Consider the following 21,956-nt stretch of genomic DNA (forward strand, 5'->3'; position numbering starts at 1 on the left):
TTTGAGTCCCATTTTCTAGGAGGAAGCCAAAACACATAGTCAGTCCATCATCTCTCCCCAGGCATAGACAAAAACGCTCACAAAATGCAAGTACAAAGTTCTGCTGCTCTCTCCAATTCCTCTAAAGCACCTGCACATTTTAACGATTACTAAGCTGCAGGTTTAACTTATTTCTTATCTCTCTCTCTCAAATCATTTGCTTCCTTACATTTCTTTTTGTCTCTGTGTATCTGTGTGTGGATATCAGCATTTCTATGCCACCACGTGTGTGGCAGTCACATGACAACCTCGTGTCAGTCCTTACCTTTCCACCTTGTTTAAGACAAGGCTTCTTGGGGGGTTGTTTGTTTTTTCCACTGCAGACACCAGGCTAGCTGGGGTGTGAGCGTTGGGCATTCTCCTGGCTTCACCTTCCAGGTCCTAGGAGAACACTGGGATCACAGACACAAGTGTCACTGTGTCACACTTACACGGCGACTTTACCCACTAAGCCATCTCCTCAGCCTTCCATTTTATTTTCTTATTTACGTATTTCTTCATTTGAGACATGTACCCCAGGGTCTCACACACCTCAGGCTGCCTTTGAACCTGCCATGTAGCTGAGGATGACCTTGAACTCCTGATCTTTACATCTCCACCTTCTGAGGACTGGAATTACAGGCATGCACAACCATACCCATGTACGTGTTGCTGGTGATCAAATCCAGGGCTTCTTGTATACTAGGCAAGCATTCTATCAGTTGAACTACATTCCTCAGGCCCTGCTTCTTGAAATTTTAAATTAAAAGTGTTATATTTATTACCCCATTTCTTTTTTCTCATGTATTGATAGATCTATCAGTTTGTGGTTATTGCTTCTCTAATGAGTTCTAAGCATAGTCCCAGGCACTGGAGAGCTACAATATTTAATTGGCAGTTGCTGATACACATCTGTAATCCTGGCACTTAGGAGTCTGAGGCAAGAAGATCCCAAGTTTGAAAGTTTGGGGCTGTCCTGGGCTATACAGTAAAACTCTACCAAATCTTACCCCCTAACAACAACAACAACAAAAACAAAAAGTTTGACAGTAAGGAAACCAGCAACCAGTGGCTACAATGATAAAGGACAGGACGTCATCTTAAAGGATGCCCAGCTACCAAGGAGGCTGAGGCTGGAGGAGCCAGAGGTCAGTGCCCGTTTAGACAACAGGGGCCTTGTCTCAAAAAACAAGGAAGATACAAATAAACTGAGGCAGGCTGGAGAGACGGATGAAGAGCACTTACTGCCCTTCCAAATCATCCCAAATTCAGTTCCCAGAAGCCACACAGGGAGCTCACAACTACCTGTAACTCAGCTCCAGGGACCCAACACCTTCTTCTGACCTCCGCAGGCACTCCCAGTGCCGTACGTTCACACAGACAAATACACATTAAAAAAAAAACAAAAACAAAAGATTTGAAATGGTTTTAAAAGCTGAGGAGAGCATCGTGGTTTTCAAGCTGCTCCTTGAGCAGTAGGGGTTTAGATCAGGTGTAGTAGAGGTCTCTGTAACCTCAGCACTTGGGAGCAGGGAGGGTTTCTGATGAGATTTTCTTCTCAGCTTGGAAACAGACACTTAGTCCTCACATACCCGTCCTCTGAGACTGTGGAGGGCGCCAGCCCTCTGGCACCCTCTCTTACAAGGACACTAATCCACTGAATCAGGATCCAACCCTTATAATTTCATTAACCTTTATTTACTTCATTATAAATTCCTCCTTGCCAGGCAGTGGTGGCACATGACTTTAATTCCAGCACTGGAACTCAGAGGCAGGTGGATCTCGCTGAGTTCAAGGCCAGCCTGGTCTACAGAGTGAGTTCCAGGATAGTCAGGACTGCACAGAGAAACCTTGTCTTGAGAAAACAAAAAAAGAAAGAAAGAAGTTCCTCCCTCCCTTCCTCCTTTCTCTCTCTCTCTCTTTCTTCTCTCTCCTCCTCAGCCTCCTTTGCTTCCTCTTCCCCTTCTTTTTCAGTTTGATGGTTTGGTTTGGTTTTGAGAAGGAGTTGTACTATTTACCTCAAGCTGGTCCCAAACTCTCAATCTTCCTGCCTCAGCCTCCCAAGTGCTGGGATTGCAGGCATGTGGTTAGAGTGTCCATTTTTAAAATATAGCCATATTAAAAAGGGGAGTTGTAAACTGAGGCTATTCTCTGTCCCACCCTGTCCCGCAGCTGCTTCCAAATAATCACTCAGAGACTTATATTAATTATAAATGTTTGACCAATGGCTCACGCTATTACTAGTTAGCTCTTACATTTTAATTAACCCGTATTTCTTATCTATGCTTTGCCATGTGGTTCATGACTTGTTACCTCATTTTCTACAGATTTTGCTTCCTCAGTGTCTGCCCCAACTCCACCCTTCTTCATCTCCAGTTAGATTGTACTATTTTGGCTACTAGCCAAAACAACTTTATTTATCAACCAATGAGAGCAACACATATTCACAGCTTGCAGAAAGAACATCCCACAGCAGGAGTGACGTAATATGAATACCTATTGAAGGGACAGAGAGAAAGATGAAAAACCATACTAGCCAATGGGAAAGTAGGGATAAGGTTGGTGAGGCAACACTAACTTTTGAACAGTTGGGAAGTCAGTTCTGTAGCCAGTGAAAAGGACCAATGGGATTGTTGGGATTTGTTGGGGTTGGTCTGTGATGGGTTGAACACCAAGTTTTAGACCTGCGGTTTTACTGCATAGGAGTCGGGAGTCATGAGAAGTTCTCAAAGAACTGTGTTATAGAAGATCGGACTGGCGGGTACCAGCACAGTGGCATCAAGGCCAATGGTTTGGGAGTTTAGGGAACTCCTGTGTGGGTGTGGGTGTGTGCGCGCGTGCATTTGATGTACATATTTATGCGGGGGTATGCACATATGACTAGAGAATATGTATGCATTTAAAGGCCAGAGGTCAACACTGGGTGTTTTCCTCTATCACACTCCACTGAACTAAGGCTCACTAATTCAGCAAGGTTGCCTGACCAATGAGCTCCAGGGATCCAGCTGTCTCCGTGTGCCCAGCACTGGGGTTACTGACCAGCTCCACCACACCTGACTTGTACAGAGGTGCTGGTGATCTGAACTCAGGTCCTCAGACTTGTGGGCGAGCACTTTACCAACTGAGCATCTGCAAGTCCAAATCTGAGGAACTCCTGCCACTGAGCAGAAACCATCTTCACGGTTTACACAGCACTTTCTCATACACAGTCCTGTGTCATTTAAGGATGTGGATACATCCTGAGTAATGAGTCACTGGGGAATTTTGTCGCTATGTAAGTGTCAAGTCACTTAAACAGACCTAGATGCTGCAGGCTAGTCACTCCATGTGGCCTCTTGTGGCAGATTTGAGAGGTGAGACGCTACCAGACTCACGTAGCATACTATCTTCCAGTAGGCTTTTTTCTTAAATAAGTAAAAGGAATACACCTCAAAATAACAACAAAAATATAGTAAAAAGCTAGGCATGGTGGCACTCAAGAAGCTGAGACAGGAGAATAATAAGTTCTAGGCCAGCTTGGATCACAAAGCAAGAGCCTGCTTCAAATATATATATGAGATCAATAAAGCCAGGAGCATAGTTATTAATTCCCATTATCAGGCATCATGTACTTCGTGAAATTGTGTGTGCTCCACTGCTCCATGAGTGGCAGGGGGTAGGTTTGCTTATTCCTGCAGCATCACAAACATGTAAGCGGTGTGCTGTCCTATGACATTTGACATGTGTTACCAAGCAATGGGAATTGTCCAGCTCCACATTATAATCTTTTTGAATGTGTGTGTATATGTGTGTGCCCATGTGAATCTGTATGCATCACATGCTTACAGATGCCCTCAGAGACCAGAGGACATTTGATCACCAGGAAATGGAGTTACAGACACTTGTGAGTCACCTGATATGGGTGTTAGGAAGCACACCCAGATCCTCTGGAAGAGAAGCACTTTCATGCTAAGCCATCTCTCTAGCCCGTCTCTATTATAATCTTATGGGGCCACCATCGTGTCTAGTACATCCTTGACTAAACTGTCACTTTAGGGTACAAAGCTCTATTACTTTAAATCGCCCCTCACAGTTAGAATACGCCCCTTCTCCAGCCACAGATAGGACAGGAACAAAGATCAGTATCGTATGCCACAAGAGTCCCCAAGAGACTAGGATGGGACACCACAGCTTCCATTCAGGAAGTCCATACTGGATCACAAGCTGCTGTCCCCAGAGTCCCAATAGGAATTAGGAATTTCAGAACAAGCATGCAGCTTCCCAGGTTGGCCTAGACTCCTGATCATAGGCCAGGGTTCCTGATATATTCCATTAACTCCTGAATATATTTAAGCTGAGGTGTTCTGCCCATGGTCCCTACACTAGGGAGACTGAGACAGGAAGATCATCTCACATAGCCTGTCTCAAAAAACAAAATAGGGGGCTGGAGGGATGACTCAGGGGGTTACAGCACTTGCAAAGGACCCAGGTTTGGTTCCCAGCACTCACATGAGGGCTCACAGCCATCAGTAACTCTAGCCCCAGAGGATCCAGTGCCCTCTTCTGGCCTCTACAGACACCAGGCACACATGGTGTTTCTGCATACACACTGACAAAACATTAATACATGTAAAAATGTACAAATGTTGAAAAATCACCCAAAAACCAGGCAATGGTGGCGCATGCCTTTAATCGCAGCACTTTGGAGACAGAAGCAAACAGATCTCTGAGTTCAAGGCCAGCCTGGTCTACAGAGTAAGTACCAGGACGGCCAGAGCTATACAGAGAAATCCTGTCTCCAAAAACCAAATAAAGAAATGAAAGAAAGAAGCATAATAGCATAATACACTGAGCTCTATCTGCTCCCCTTTGAGACAGGGTATCTCTGTGTGTACAGCCCCACCATGCAGATCATTTCCATATTCACACACTCAACTTCTCCTTCCATGAAATTTGAAAAGGCAGCACCGAGAAGGGGGAGGAAGGGAGCTGGTTCTCAGGGAAGACGTGCTTTGGCCATGTGGCATGGTTGATCCATGCAGAATAAAGAATCTCCAAGCCGGGCAGTGGTGGCACACGCCTTTAATCCACTTGGGAGACACAGCCAAGCGGATCTCTGTGAGTTCGAGGCCAGCCTGGTCTACAGAATGAGATCCAAGGTAGGCTCCAAAACTACACAGAGAAACCCTGTCTTGGAAAAAAGCACCACTTTTAACAGGTGGTACTGACTCCGTGAGTTTCTGCTACATTATTTAAAAGGAAGAATAAAGATATCTAAGATATCTCCTTCATGGTGCTTCCGTAGACAGATCCAGTTGAAAGGAATAATAAGGTTAATTGATAAAAAGGAAATAAGGAAAGTTAATAAAAGATGAATGGGGAGGCCCAGAAGCCACAGCAGTCATCCTGCACTTACTGTGCAAATCTTCCCTCCCCAGCACTTGACATTTGAGGTGTTGCATTCTAAAGGAAGCTCATTTAACATTCACAAAGGAAGCTATGTGGGAGAAGCTTGTTAACTCTGGGGACAGAGGCAAAACGGTCCAGGCCAGGTCACCCGACACAGTGAGGCTCTGAGCTATATGTCAAATTACCATGAGAGCTCGGTCCTCAGGTTCCCTCCTGTGAGCCTCCCTGCCACGCTCCACCAGCTGCTTGGCTGCTGCTTGTAATGAATTAAAGATATGTCACAGGATTGTATAATTCCAGCTTCACCTTTGCAAATGAGTTCAGTCTGGGAGCTGGGGAGATAACTCAGTGAGTAGAACGCTTGCCACACAAATATGAAGGCCTGAGTTGGATCTCTGGCACCCAGATAAAGTAAATAAATTGTGTGTGCGCACGTGCATGCGTGCGTGCATGCGTGCGTGAGTGCGTGCGTGCGTGCGTGCGTGCGTGTTAAAGCTGGGCATAGTGGCCTGGCCTACAATCTCAGCTCTGAGGTAGAGAGAAGCAGACCCCAGGAGCTCACTAGCTAGCAAGTCCAGCTTACTCAGCAAGCTCCAGATCAGTTAGAGACCCTGTCTCAAAGAAATGAAGGTGGACAGTGCCTGAGGAATGACACCCAAGGCAGACACCCAAGACCCCTCCACATACACAGAGCTCAATGAAAGCTCTCTCCTGGATCCTAGAACACAATCTACAAAAGAGCCTTTTTAACCCAAGTTGTGGTAGGTAGTTGAAGACATTTGATTATTCATAGGGGTCAAGACATGTGCCCACAGTGTTTAGAATCACACTGAGCTGTTTTAATCTTGGTCTGGACTGGGACTGGGGCTCAGTAAGTCAAGCCCTTGCTACCCCAGCAATGAGGACCCTAGTTTGAATCTCCAGTATTCACATTAAAGCTGGGCACGGTGTCACAGGTTTCTACAGCCCCAGCTGCTGCTGCTGGCTAGCTGCCTAGTGAACCAGCAAGCTCTGGGTTCAGCAAGAGACCCTGTCTCAAGGGAATAAAACAGGGATAAGAACAGGGCCCCCTCCTCTGGCTTCCACAAGCACACCAGTGCACTCCATATGCATACAAATGAATGAAAACAAACAAATACCTTTTTGAATTAAGAATGATGAGCTGGAGGGATGGCTCAGCAGTTAAGAGCACTTGCTGCTCTTGCAAAGTTTGGTTTGAGTTTGGTTTCCAGCACCCATATCAGGTGGTTCACAACCGCCTGTAGCTCCAGCTCAAGGGATCTGATGCCACCTCTGGACACACAGCATACACTCACACACACACATAAATTCTTAAAAGTACTTAAGAATGGCCCATGAAAGGTTCATTTCTCCCCCTCCTTAGTTTAGAAAAACCGATACCTCTCCGGGCTCAGGCCCCGGTCACAGTGACAGGGTTAAATACACCAAGAAAGCTGAGATCGTCAGTAAACACTAGACCACTGCGGTGCCTCCCTCAGAACGGGGGAAGAAAACTGAGATCAGCCAGCATGCCAAGTACACTGGCTCCTCCTGTGGCAAGACCAAGACGGAGAGACGGGCCGTGGGCATCGGGCACTGTGGTCGCCACATGCGAACAGTGGCGTGATGCCTGGACCTGCAACACCGCTTCTGCTGTCACAATCAAGTCTGCCACCCGAGAACCGACGGAGCTAAAAGACCAGCAGAAGCTGCCCTTTCAGACACCCCTAGCCTGCAACAAATGTGTTGTTTATGTAAAAATAAAGAAAGAAGCTGGACGGCGGTGGCGCATGCCTTTAATCTCAGCACTTGGAGGCAGAGCCAGGTGGATCTCTGTGAGTTCGAGGCCAGCCTGGTCTACAGAGCAAGATCCAGCACAGGCTCCAAAACTACACAGAGAAACCCTGTCTCAAAAACAAACAAAAAGAAAAAAGAAAAAGATGAAAGGCAGGTCTAAGCAACCTTTTCTCTTTATCGTGTCCCTCTGGAAGGATCATCCTGCACTCAGGGAGCATGCAGTGTGTTCAACCACACTGGTCTCACACTGCAGGAGGTTATAATTGGGCACATAAGGAACCCTAGAGCCAACTCAAGGTTACTGAGGCAAACAGGGCTGGGAAAAAAAAAAAAGTCTGTCAAAGTCAAGGATGAGCGCTGAACCCACTCGGAATTCTGAGACTTTCCTAGACTTTCTTTGAACTCACAGAGATCCACCTGCCTCTGCCTCTGCCTCTCAAGTGCTGGGATTAAAGGTGTGCACCACCACTGCCCAGTGAGATCTCTTTTAAAAGATGAATCTGCCCTTAGAATTCATCCCAGTGTTTTATAGGCCTAAAAATTCTTAAATTCCTAATTGAAATTTTGTGGACCATGCTAACGCCATCTCTTCCCCTGTTGCCCAAACCAGAGAATAAATCCAGAGTTCCCTGCATGCCTGGCAAGGATTCAACCAGCTCCATCTCCAGCCCCAGGCTTGTTTAAAGTCTGAATTATCAGCTCCTGATGAGAAGGACCAAGATTTCTGTGTCCCTTCAACTTACTGACATTGGTCCTTCCTTTAATGCTCATAACTTCTTTAATATGAGATCTAGAAACAAATCCTGCATTTCCCTAAAAGTTTAATCAGATATATTATTTATATATATTTATAAAGGGGTAGGAAGCTTATTCGCGTCTCTTAGTTCTCCTTTTTAAAAAAACACCAGTTAAGACAGACCAGGACAGTCACTATGATGTCAATCATCAGGGTGAACTGAGGTCAAATTTATTATTCATTTTATTCTTCATTCAATTACAGAAAGAAAGAAAAAAAGGTTAAAGACAGGGACCTGAAGAGTATTCCTATCAAACTTGACTTGACAATCTTTTGGCATAGTTAGTGTAAATTTAGTAGGGATTCTGCTTCCTGAGTAAGCACAGAAAAATCCAGATGTGTGCTGTGGTAGGCCAGAAGGAAGATGTTCTCCCACCATCCTCCTCCAATTTTAATAAGCTTCCAAGTTCTACTTCTGACCACTAGGTGGCACCAGAACTCTGAAATAGTGAAATAGAAAAACTAGTGATTTGCTGTGAACCTTAGATTAACACCTTCTAAAACTCACACTTCAAAGTAATCTAGATTGTGGCGCCTTTGCCGTCTTCCCGTAATCTCTGCACGGGGGAAGAGTGGGTTTAAAAGCCTATGTGAGCTGTTCTTTCGCTGACGCCTGCTCGCGCGTGCGGTGAGCTCCGTGCTGGCCTTCCATCTAGCAGCTTTTCTTTTTGCCACAGCAGCCTCCAGCGCCGCCAGGTGCATGTCTGGGCTTCACCTTGCCAGATTCCTCTGCAAGCTTGAATGGATCTCTGATTATAGCCTGTCAAAAGGCAAGCCAGATGAAAGGACAAAGGGGTTTGGATGTACCCAACACTGATATTTCTGTCTGATTTGGGCTGATTTCCCAAGGAGGGAGATAAAATGTTACAGTACCATCCAGACTTTGGAGGAGCATCGTCACTCTAGAATTATGACCTTTAAAGATAAGCCTGGTGGCACATAATTCTACCCCGCCCCAGCAATGGGAAGGTAGAGGCAGGATACGGACTTTAAGGCAGAGAGTTGGAGGCCAGCCTGGGCTACAAACTAAGGAACCAAAGATGGCTCTTTCAGATTTGCTCCTCCAGGGTAAATTTTACTCTAAAGACTGTTCAAGGTAGGAGGAGTTAATTCCTGTTTGTTTTTGTTTTGGAGATAGAGTTCCAATGTAGCCCAGGCTGGCCTCCAACTCACTATGATACTAAGGGATTACTGAGATTGCCCATATATGCCACTACCAATTTATGTTGTACTGGGGATTGAACCCGGGGCTCTGTGCGTGCAGACAATCACTCTACCAATTGAACTAGATCTCCAGCTCCAAAGTGGCTTTATCGTTGTTGTGTTGAGACAGGCTTACACTGTAGCCCAGGTTTACCCAGAACTCTTGGTGATCCTCCTGCCTCAGTATCCTAAGTGCTGAAGCTACCATATCCTGTTTAAAAGTAGTTTCTGCTGGACCAGGAGAGTTCAGTTCACCGGACTGATTCTGCCCTGTGAGATTCTCAGAAGCATGTGCCTTTTTACCTTTGGAATGAAAATTCTGAAATGCTAAAACTTCCCTGCCTACGCCTTAGTCTCCGGAAATATGTACATAAGACAAGAAGTGAAGCTGGAGGTACCAGTACACCCATGGATGTCCAGATTAGAGATGGCCATCCACAGTCACTCTGGCCTCAGAGCACAGAGTACAGGTCTCTGAGGAGACACAGTTGTCTTTAGTTTTCCTTTTACCTCCAAACGAGCTGCTTCTTATAGCAGCCCCAGTGGACCAGGAGCCAGCTGGGGCCAAAGATAAGGAACCAGGGGCACGAACAAGTCTCCTTAAGGGAGATAAGCTGCTAAGTTTGCACTCCCGCTACGACTGATGGGCATTCCAACAGGAGCATGTACGGCCGTTATAGACTGACAGCCTCGTTCGAATGGTGGTCACGCCCTCGCTTGCCCTCAGTTTCCACTCTTCGTTTATGTTAAGGGTTTACTTATTTTTATTTTACGAGTATGGGTGTTTTCCTTGAATGAATGTTTGTGTGCCACAAGTGTGCAATGCCTGTGGGGGCCGGAAGTCAGAGCCCCCAGAACTGGAGTTACAGGTGGTGTGAGCTGCCATGTGGGTGCTGGGAGCCAAACCTGGGTCCTCTGCTAAAGAAACAAGTGCTCTTAATTAGTGAGTCATCTGTCTGTCCATCCTATTTCCACCTTTCTAACGTCAAAAGGTCACCCTGGACCTGGGCTTTGGATCCAGCAGAACAGCAGGGCTGCTGTTCCTGCCACCACGGAGCCCTCACCTCCACGGCACGCCTTTCTCTTTGGGGTGCTGGGGGCCCTCACCTCCACGGCACACCTTTCTCTTTGGGGCACTGATGGTTCATGGTAAGCAGAGTTACCACTCTTCTCTTTGACTCATAAAAATCATTTCCAGAGACTAGGAGAAGGCTCAGTGGGAAAAGTGCTCAGCGCAGAAGCATGAGGCCTGAGTTCAGATATTAGCATCTACGTAAAAGGCCAGACATGGCTGCACATGCCTGTAACTCCAGCACTGAGCAGGGTGGAGACAGGAGGATCCCTGGAGCTCACTGGTCATCCAGTCTAGCTGAAACAATGAGCTGCAGGTTTGGTGCATGAGTCTGTCCCCCAAAATAGGGCAGAGAGTGATAGAGACAGGTACCAGACATTTACCTGTACTCTCTGCACATGCACACACAGGCATGTCCACCTGTGTGTGCATAAAAATACACACATGCACACACATGCACACACCACACAAACACACACACAAATGATTCTTCATTCCCTCCTTCCCTTTCGGTGTTCTATCTACTAATAGGAACTTATCAACATCATTTCCAAATGTGTGTTTCTGGTCCTGAAAGACTAGAATGAAATGGGAGTCGGGGGCATCTGAACAAGCATTCCTTTACAGCACAAACCCCCGTGATTCTGTAAAAAGGATGCAGGGGTGCAGCATGCTGGTTGAAGTGCCCACTCTAGAAACAGATGTGTGCTCTAACTTCTAGCTGCGTGGTCTTGGATGAGGAAATTCATCTCCCTGCATCTCAGCTTCTTCATCGGTAGGAGGAGCATCACAAAGGTCATTGTGAGGACTACACAGCACCTTGAACACGTGACTGCCCCCATAACTCTTCGCACTGCTAAATTGTTCCACTTGCTCATGTTATCACCACCATCCTACGGCTGCAGCAAAACATTCCACCATCCTATGGCTGCAGCAAGACATTCCACCATCCTACGGCTGCAGCAAGACGTTCCTGCACAGACCCGGCTTGCATCACTGCAGATGCTGCCTTGTCTTAACAATGTAACTCTTTGATTTGATACAAGGTCTCCTATAATCCAGGCTGGCCTTGAATATGTAGCTGAGGATGGCCTTGAACTCCTGATCTTCCTGCCTCCATCTCTCATTCCAGGCACATGCCCTCACACCCAGCAATAATGTAACTTTTGAAATGGCTAAACTATACTTTACTTGTCAGGATTAAAAAAAAGAAACAGGCAACATCATATGAGTTCAATCCCCAGCAACGGAAAAAAAAAAAAAGAGAGAAAAAGAAAAAAATACAGAGAGGAAGAGAGAAAAGAGGAGGAAGAGGAGGAGGTCTCAAGTCTTCCACAAGCCAATCTGTAGCAAATCAGCATCATCCACAAACCAGCATCATCCACAAACCAGCATCATCCACAAACCAGCATCATCCACAAACCAGCATCATCCACGCCTCCGTGACAGCTGCTGGAGGACAAATACAATTTCCTGCAGGCTCAGTACAGCAGGGTTTATCATCAAGTTTTTCCATAAAAATGTTAAGTATCTCCTCCTCCTCCAAGAGAGTGCAAGGCTATGTCTCTAGGTCACACAGCTGTTTCATCCTGATGCCCGGCTGGCTGCAAACAGAACCAGAAGAGTTACAACTTGAGAGAGAGAGAGAGAGTGTGTGTGTGTGTCTACCTCTTTCTACGCTTCTAACCTTACTTGAAACTGGGAAAACATGATACCAAGTAAGGTCCTAGCTTGCTGCTGGGTGGGCTGGAGGCAAAGAGTGAGATAAGAAATAGGTCCAAGCTGTTATCTTGCAGTGAGAATGGATGCGGGAGGCTAGAATACCTGGGAAGAGAGGCTTGAGGGAGAAACTGAGGCTGCTGGTGGAGGTTGGTGACTCTTTGCCTATGAGCCTTGCCTTTTCAGTTGGCCTTATCGGAGTCAAGAGGCCAGCAGAAAGGCAGAGCGTGTGCTGTGTGGGAAGGCTGTCCACTCAAGGAACCACACACTCGGTACTGTATTGATGTACAACGCATGGATCCTGCAGGCACCGTCACATTGAATCTGAAAAGTGAGAGCCTGGAACATGGAGGCTGTGACATTTCTCTGGTGAGAAATAAAGCTGAGATAATTAATAACAGTGTCAATTCATGTGGCCCTTAGGCGGCACCTGGATAGTGCCCACCACAACCAAAGAAATCCTTGTAGTACAGACTGGATCACCCTGGGCATGAGAGAGACATGGCCAAATTGGAGCGGAGGTGGGGGGAGGTGGGGGGGGACCTGCCAGGACAAAAGCACCCTGTGAGAAGCCCTGAGGAAGCCCAGGGCACTGCCTGAACTGAGCAGCAACAAAGCACTCACACCAGCATTTCAGGATCTGTGAAGGCATGCTCATGCACAGAATGGAAAACAGGTTGTCAAAAACACTCCTTGAGAACAGCATGGTCCTTTCCCACAGGTCAGGCTATTGCCAACTTGGGGCAGACTGATGTCCCAAGATGGCCAGGACAGGGTGTGATTTGTCACCAAGTCTGACAGGAAAAAGGGACAAATCAAAGTGAGAAAAAAGAAATAGAGGGCAGGTTAAGACAACAAGAAAGCATGTGTGACATGGCTTGCTTTGGGCAGCTCTCCTGGGAAGACAGACCTACAAGCTTCCGGAGTCTCACAAGGCTTTGGGAAGGACCTTAAACCTCCACGAGAGGAACAGCATTTCCTAGGAAGGTGAGCAGGTTCTATAATCCAGCATTAATGGCAAAACAAGATGGATCCACCAACTTCCTGGGGCTAGGATAGGGTTGGAGGTGCCTCATAGCAAGAGTTATAGAGAATGACCTGGGTCTCACATGGAGTTGACTAGTTCTCGAAGACAAAGATATGTGGGCACTGAAAGTATACAACTCCAAAGCAAGAATGTTCTGTGGGGTTGGGGACAGCTACTGAAGTCTGTAAGGCAAAGCCATGAGAGTAATCAGTACTGTGGGGCTGACTACTGGGAGGCGCCCCAGTCCTGGAGGGTACTAAGAGATGGCTGTTCTGTTAGGAAAGACATGCAGAGTCCTGTGGGGGAATCAGGAATCAACATTTGGGAAGCCAAGGTGGTAGTGAGAGGGGGAGCAAAATGGGACCCTGCTCACCTTTCTGCCCCTGGATGGAGAGTAGCAGGAAGCAGAACTAGCCAAGCGGTGGTGGGGCACGCCTTTAATCCCAGCACTCAGGAGGCAGAGCCAGGCGTATCTCTGTGAGTTCAAGGCCAGCCTGGTCCACAAAGCGAGATCAAGGAAAGGTGCAAAGCTACACAGAGAAATCCTGTCTCGAAAAAAAAAAGAAAAAGAAAGCAGACCGAGCTATCAGACTGACATACTGCCATCAGAGAGACAACGAAAGAATCAGAGTAGGCTGGGATGTCACTGCTTGTCCACAGCATCTCCAACAAGCCACATACAACTTGGAGAATGGGGGCTGGAGAGATTGCTCAGAGGTTAAGAGCACTGACTATGCTTCCAGAGGTCCTGAGTTCAATTCCCAGCAACCACATGGTGGCTCACAACCATCTGTAATGAGATCTGGCTCCCTCTTCTGGCCTGAAGGGATACATGAAGGCAGAACACTGTATACATAACAACTTGGAGAATGACTGTGGAGTATAGGGAGTCAATAAGGTAAGACCTAATGTCTATACTGAGGTGCCCATATCACCCAGGGACCCCGAAAAAAAGGCACATCCCCCCTAGCCTGTGTTCACACCTTTCTCAGCAATCCTACAACACCAGATTCCCAAGACCAGCTACTGTGCCCTCCCTTGGCTCTTTCTCGGGACAGCAGAGTGACTCAGGGCCCCGTTCCAAGCTGATATTATCTGGTCCCACTCTTGTAAAAGAAACCTGGGAAAAGAGGAAGGTGCAGAACACAGCAGGATGAAGGTGTATCTCTACTGACAGAGGAGATAGGTCACTGACTCCAGCAAGATCCAAGGCCCCAGGCCCCCCATGAGGTCTCTAGGGGAAGCCAGATCAGGTAAGACCCATTTGTTTCCAGACAGAGTAGGAGATAAAACACAAGCCTGAGAGCTTCCTGCGCCCCTGTGCCCCTGCACCTCCTGCCGGTAACAATATACAGACATGTATAGGGATGGCCAAGGTGCAGATTCTGGGCACTTCTCTACTAGGTTTGCCAAAGCAGCTAGATGTCACCTGTACAACAGATGGCATGAGCTGGGCTCTCCTGCAAGAACATGAGGTACTTTGCTCTAAGCTCTGGAGGGAGCTGAAACTGGATAGACATCAATTTCACGCCGTGTACAATGTCCTAGTACGAAGGTGGCAAACAGACACATTCCTCACTGGTCACGTGCAAAGTGGCATACTAGAAAGCCAGAGGGCAGACCCCCACCACGTCTAGGCAGGGGAAGGTATGGAACCTGGTTACTTACAAAGCTGCCTCCCCACCTCAGTTTATAGTGCTGGATGGGGTTTCACTTACACTGGAAATGTGAGGTGTGCAGATGGGTCGGCTGGAAACCAAAGTGTCTACACTGCAACACAACCTGCCACTGACATCATCTGGCTTTTCAGACAGGAGAAAATCAGGGCAGTCAATGGGCAAAATTCTGGATGGTATGGTTGCCAGCATGTAGGCATGACTGACGGTCAAGCACGCTGATGACTGACTGGGCAGTATACAAAGAACACACGTCACGGATGGCACAGTAGTAAGCAAAACAAGCATCTACTGGCATCACCAAGTCTTCCCTCTGAGGAAGATCACCAAAGTCTTGAGAACCTGTGCCAGACTGACAATACCAGGAGCAGCCACTTCCCAGGACATGCTGTTAGGGGTAATACCCAAACACACTGTGACATCTTTATGTGCCACAGAACCCTTATGCAGCAGGCTTGGTGGAGTGCTGTGGAACAATCTTTGTACACTGTAAATATGTATTGCTCTTATTGGTTAATAAAGAGCTGACTGGCCAATGACTAGGCAGAATAAGGTTAGGCGGGAGAACCAGACTAAGAATGCTGAGAAAAAGAAGGGTGGAGTCAGAGGAGACGCCATGAGACGCAGAGCGAGCAGGATGGGAGGAAGTACATACATGAGGTAAATGAGCCTCAGGGCAGCATATAGATTAATAAAAATGAGTTAAACTATAAGAGCTAGCTAAAAACGAGCCTAAGCTATTGACCAAGCATTTATAATTAATAGTAAGTCTCTGTGTGGTTATTTGGGGAGTGGCTGGCATGACAGAGATGACTGGAGGTCTAGATGGAAACCCTGCCTACAAAGGAGAAAGAAAAGTTCGTTAAAGCAACAGATTCAGACCCTGTGAAGCTCATCTCTGTTGGGTTAAGCTGAAGTCCCTAGAGAACATTAATCATTTAAAACACCTCTTGTTGCCATATCTGATTCTTATGAGTACTTGGGGGCTCTGAGTCCTGCCCCAAAGACCATCCATTTCCAAGCTGTGCATATAGATTCTATGGAGTTAATACAAAGACAGACAGCCCTGCTATTTCATTCACTGTGAGCATTAAATCCAAGTACTCACACCTGTAACCTCAGCACCCAGTAAAGTGGAGGCAGGAGAATGCTGAGTTCAAGACTAGATTGGGCTACAAGGCAAGTCCACAACAAAAAAGATCTAAATAAATAATAAATAAATGCAGATGGGGAACAATATGGTCACTTCAGGTGGCTTGCTCCCCTGGTAGGCTAGCTATTCCTCCTCCAGTATCAGGTGTCTCCAGTCTTCCAAATTGGTCCTCAGTGTCTCACTAGACCCTTGTAGCCTTCATTTTGCTAGAAATTTGCATTCAGACTTCCATTCATCACTATGGTCTTTAGTGGGGTTTTTTTTTTGGCAAGTTTGGGGTACGTGTGCGTGCGTGTGTGTGTGTGTGTGTGTGTGTGTGTGTGTGTGTGTGTCCTGGAAGTGGGGCTATTAGCAAACCTAAATTAATGTCTAGTCAGTTTCTTACCCTTTTTGTGGGAGATATGATAAACTGTCAGTTTTGTTCCGGCAACTCCGCAGAAAAGGCAGAGTCTTGACCCACATTCCTGTTACCTGCACAGGTGTCTGGCCTCGTCTCCTATAGCACGTCTACGGCTGCTGTGGACTCTCTTTACAAGTTGAACAAATGGCCTCATAGCACGCTGCCATCACAGAGATGAGCTTCGCAGGGTCTGAATCTGTTGCTTTAATGAACTTTTCTTTCTCCTTTGTAGGCAGGGTTTCCATCAGAATCCATAGAGCACCCCTCACAGGATCAGGGTGTAGTGTGGCAGAGGAGGGCACATGAAATAGAAAGAATTATAAGGAATGTTGTGATTGGTCTCGGAGCTGGGCAGTGGTGGCACCTGCCTTTAATCCCAGCACTAGGGGGCAGAGGCAGGTGGATCTCTGTGAGTTCGAGGCCAGCCTGGTCTACAGAGTACGTCCCAGGACAGCCAGGGCTACATAGTAAGACCTGTCTCAAAAAACAACAACAAAAAGATTGATCTTGGTATGACTGCAGCCATCTTCAGCTGTAACTACCATGGTTATTAACCCAAAGTACCCTAAGTATCAGCAGTGCCTGCAGCTTTCTATTAATGATAACAGATGAAAACCATCAGAGCAGCATAGAGAGCATTAATACCCAGCTCCATCAGAGCAGCATAGAGAGCATCAATACCCAGCTCCATCAGAGCAGCACAGAAAGCATCAATACCCAGCTCCATCAGAGCAGCATAGAGAGCATCAATACCCAGCTCCAAGATGCACTGGCCACTTTGATAAATTCCTAAGATAAAACAGACATATCCCGGCTACAGTAAAGTCACTTCTGTCATTTTCCACAGACACTCCTCTTTCTGGCCCACATTTTAAGGCTCCAACCAAAATTGCTGCTGTCTAGGACCACACTTCTCTCAGTAAGACCATCAATAAACTGTGCTGTGTGTAGGCCTGGATCTATCTGCTCTCCCTCAGCACCTCACATCTGTCCTCAGACACTAGGACTCAGTGATCCCACAGCACGTCTCTAATACACCCGATTCTCTTAAAGAATGTGACGGGGAAATACCACAAGGCCTAACTGCATATCGATGTATGCTCACTGTATAAACCATAATACAATACAAACAACAGAAAAGGAGAAAGTTTTGGATAACGATAATTTCTGAGACCGAGTAAAGGGCACATGGGAGAACAATTACAGAATCCTGAGAATATTCTATATGGGCAGTGGTGGTGTATGCCTTTAATCCCAGCACTCGGGAGGCATAGGCAGGCAGATCTCTGTGAGTTAGAGACCAGCCAGGTCTACAAAGGAACTTCCAGGACAGCCAAGGCTACACAGAGAAACCCTGTCTCAAAAAAAAAAAAAAAAAATGACACAAGGCAACATTCAACATTTCAAAATAGTGAAGAAATGATGATTATTTAATAAACAAAGTAAAACTTGGACTAGTTGATATTTGGACTAGTTGATATTTAGAATGAAATGTTATAGGCTCTGTAGTTAAGAAACAGGACCCCAAAGTTTCCTCTACCAGAAAATTGTTCATTATGTCCACAGGCTTCTAGGGAATTATTATCCAAATACTAGAGTCCCCAAATGTTTCAAGGTTGAGGCTTCTATACATTTTTGGCTTGTCTCCCATCTATGGCCACATACATTTTTATTGGATACTTTAAGTTTCTGGGCAATAGCTGCGAGAATGAGACGGGAGAGGAGGAGGTAAGGGGCTGCGGGAGAGACGCGGTCAGTCTGCACCCACAGACAGGGAGCTACTGACCACCCCACAGGCACACACACGACACCGACCAGTCCACGTGGCTGTTTCCTGGGCGTTTCTCTTCTTAGTCCTTGGGGGCTCCCTCCTTCCCCAACCACAAATAGTCACTTTGAACCTAGCATGGTGGTCCATGTCTGTAATCTAGAATTTGGAGGTAGAGACAAGATGGTCAGGAGTTCATGCCAATCTGGGCAACATAAAACTGTCTCAAAAGAAAAAAGGGAGGGTGTCACACTTCTATTTTAAATTTTTGCTTTAGGTAGATTCAGTTCTCAGCACCTGCATGGTGGGTCCCAACCATCTGTGAGGCCAGTTCCAAGGGATCCAACAGTGTCTTCTAACCTCCACAAGCACCAGGCACACACATGGTGCACAGATATCATACATGCAGGCAAAACATCATACACATAAAATAAAATAAACAACAAATCTTTTTATGTATGACTAGAATGCAGTATTTACTGATGAGCATGATTGAGGAGGGACAGCCCTGTGGAAGTCCGCCTAAATGAATGCCCATCACCTGTCTAGGAAGTCATGCGTGACCCCACAGCCGTTGGCCATGAGCCATTCTTCAGACAATATGTTTTCAGACTCAGTCTCATTGAACTTGTAAAAGCCCCACTTCTCTAAGACATGGATCTTCTGGTGGTCTGAGAACCTAAACTTGGTCCCTCATGGGACCTCTATCACATATTCCATGCTCTGCAGCTTGGCACAAATGGATGTGATGATCTGGCCATAGCAAACTTTTGCCCACTGTGCCCAAGGACTTCCTAAAGGCACCTTGCATCCTTGCCTGCAACGCTGACAGAGTGGTCATAAGATCAAATACACGAATTTCACATGGAAAAGGTTGTCTCCAAGGCTCCTCAGGGCAACCCACTCAAGCAACAGGCTACATATACCATCACCCTATTGCAATATTTATGCTAAATTCCAAGATGTGAAAGCAAAGCAATTAAAAAAAAAAGGAAGAGAATCTTCATAACAGATTTGACAATAGATTCTTAGACATGCTCCTGGAAGTACCAACAACTAAAAAAAAAAAAAAAAGAGTTACTCAAAACCAAACTTAAAGACCTTTTGTGCAACTAGGAATACTATCAAGACAGTAACGAGCTATGTATCTGACAAGGCCTGGTGTTCAGAACATACATGCACAAGTCGGGGGTGTAGGTCAGTGGTCAGAGCTTGCCTGCAGTGTGTAAGGTCCTGGGTTTAACGCCAGCACCACAAAACAAAACAGACAGAATACAATACAAACATTAAAAAAAAAAAAAAACCTCTTACAACTCAATAGCAAAAGGCAACCAACCCAATTTAAAAATGGGCCAATCCAAAAAATAAAAAATAAAAATAAAAATGGGCCAAGACGTGACAAGCCACTTCCTCAAAGAAGATTCGCAAACGGCCACTAAGCACAGAGAAAGGTTCAACACTGGTAAGCCAGAAAGAAACTCAGATCAAAGCCATACAACTTGTCCCCCACATTCCGTTCCCAGCACCCACAAAGTGCCTCACAACCATCTTAACTCCAGTCCCAGGGGACCAGATGCCTTCTTCTGACCTCTGCGGGCACCAGGCACATACGTGGTACACAAACATACATACAGGCAAAACATTCATACGCAAAAAAATAAAATTTAAAAAAAATCTAACATTAAAAAACAAATGAATAAGTCAGGCACACACCTTTAATCCCAATACTCCAGAGGCAGAGGCAGGTGGATCTCTGTGAGTTTGAGGCCAGCTTGGTCTACAGAGCAAATTCCAGGACAGGACTGTTACACAGAGAAACCCTGTCTCAAAAAAAAAAAAAAAAAATGAATAAATAAAATTTAAAAAGCCAAATGAATAAAATAGGGCTAACAACCGGTTAAGATGGTTCATGAAATCATCTCTGATTTATGGAAGGAGGCCAGTTTCTTCAGTTCCCATCTGTCTTTTCTCGCCTTCTGGCTCCTGAACCTTCCAGTATCTGGGAAGCCTTCCTAGCTTTCCTTTCTTAAAAATCTTTCTTAGCACGACTGTTTGCTGTTGCACAGGGTGGGCACTGGTGTGTAACAGCTTATTCTGGAAAGCTCCCATACTGGTGAGAAGCCATGCCAACTCCTGGCTGCACAGCAGCAGAGCGCTACTGTCCATCAGTACAGACTTAGAGGTTACTACTCACAACGGCCCCGGAGAGACGCAAGAGATCACCTTTAGATTCTACATTCTGAGGGCACTTCTGTACCTCGTGTGACAGAAAGGAGTGTGCATGGACCTGTTCTTGCTAGTGGCCTGTTTGTTCTGAGTTACCTCACTAGGCCAGATGGCCCTGGAGGAGATAAGGACAATAAAGGAGAAAGTGCCTAGACTTGGCCCAACTGTTCAGAGGACAAGGGAAGAGGGTAAGAGATGATAAGGACGGAGGCGCTGACATCACAGATCTCAGGGACAAGGCTGGCCACCTGACAAGAGGGAGAGAACTCTGGGGAATGATCGCCTTTGCTCCCCCTGCTCTGCGGAGGCTGTTGGCTGTAGATAAGGGAAGGCCGTTTTCAGAGTATCAGGCCATGGCCTTCTCAGATCACCTGCCTTCTGCAGAAGCCCAACTTAGAGATTCAATTCTGTGCCTGCTCTTGCCACATGTGGTGACCAGCAACAGGACTGCTGTGTTCCGGTGACGGTGCTCGGGATACAAAGTGACGCAGCTACTGTGGAAAACAGCTCGGTGGTTCTTTACACGCTAGGAATATGCATGGACATGGTAGCACATTCCTTTTAATCAAAGTACTCTCGAGGCAGGAACAAGTGGATCTCTGTGAGTTCAAGGCCAACTGGTCTGCATACTGAGTTCCAGGCTGGCCAGGGCTACACAGTGAGATCCTGTCTCAAAAACAAAGAAACAAACAACATCAAAAGCCACCAAAACGCCGGGCGGTGGGGGCGCATGCCTTTAATCCCAGCACTCAGGAGGCAGAGCCAGGTGGATCTCTGTGAGTTCGAGGCCAGCCTGGGCTACCAAGTGAGTTCCAGGAGAGGCGCAAAGCTACACAGAGAAACCCTGTCTCGAAAAACCAAAAAAAAAAAAAACCCTCTCCAAAAGCCACCAAAAGTTAGACATGTAGACAAAACAATTCCATTCTTAGGTATAGATGCAAAATCTTTGAAAGCAGAAACTCAAGCAAGCATTTGCACATCATGTTCCTGATAGCACTATTTAGTCTCCAAGAAGCAGGACGACGCATCCAGTGGAGGACAGATACACAAATGTGCTCTAGCTCTACCCCGAGGAGTGAAGCTCTGATGCACGCTCCCATTGAAGAAGCAGCCTTGGAAACACAGGTGAAAAAAGTCGGATCCAGAAGGCCATGTGTGTATGAATTCAGCCATATGAAATGTCCAAAAGAGGCAGAACCAGAGTCAAAGCCAACCAGTCACTGCTGAGAGCCAGTGGGAGGAGGGCTGGAAATCGCTGCTCAATGGGTATGAGGTGGTGAAAGTTTTGGAAGTAGAGAGTGTTGATGTTTGTACGACCTCGTGAGTGAACTAAATACCACTGAGTTATTATTTCTAAAAGCATAAATTGCCAGGCGGTGGTGGCGCACGCCTTTAATCCCAGCACTCGGGAGGCAGAGCCAGGCAGATCTCTGTGAGTTCCAGGCCAGCCTGGTCTACAGAGCCAGATCCAGAACAGGCACCAAAACAACACAGAGAATCCCTGTCTCGAAAAACAACAACAACAACAACAAAAAAGAACGTAAAATGGAGAGCCAATGAAAGGGTAAAGGTGCTTGGTGTCAAAGCTGGTGACCTGAGTTCAAATCTCTAAACCCCATGTGATAGAAAAAGAGAACCAGCTCCCATAAGCCATCCTCTGACCTCTGAACACCTACACACACACACACACACACACACACACACACACACACA

At 46.5% G+C, this 21,956-nt stretch overlaps 1 protein-coding gene across 1 annotated transcript in view; it reads right to left on the minus strand.

Moving 5' to 3' along the window:
- Nucleotides 1-8,164: 8,164 nt before the first annotated feature.
- The window catches only part of As3mt (arsenite methyltransferase), a gene marked incomplete at its 5' end in the record, with an annotated part of 33,759 nt that continues 19,967 nt past the window's right edge, over nucleotides 8,165-21,956 (minus strand). The window contains one exon of the mRNA XM_059256917.1: nucleotides 8,165-8,759. Within this exon, the coding sequence (XP_059112900.1) occupies nucleotides 8,652-8,759 (108 nt within the window). The remainder of the gene's footprint in view (nucleotides 8,760-21,956) is intronic.

Source organism: Peromyscus eremicus, chromosome 1, assembly GCF_949786415.1.
Source record: "Peromyscus eremicus chromosome 1, PerEre_H2_v1, whole genome shotgun sequence".
Classification (NCBI taxonomy): Eukaryota; Metazoa; Chordata; class Mammalia; order Rodentia; family Cricetidae; genus Peromyscus; species Peromyscus eremicus.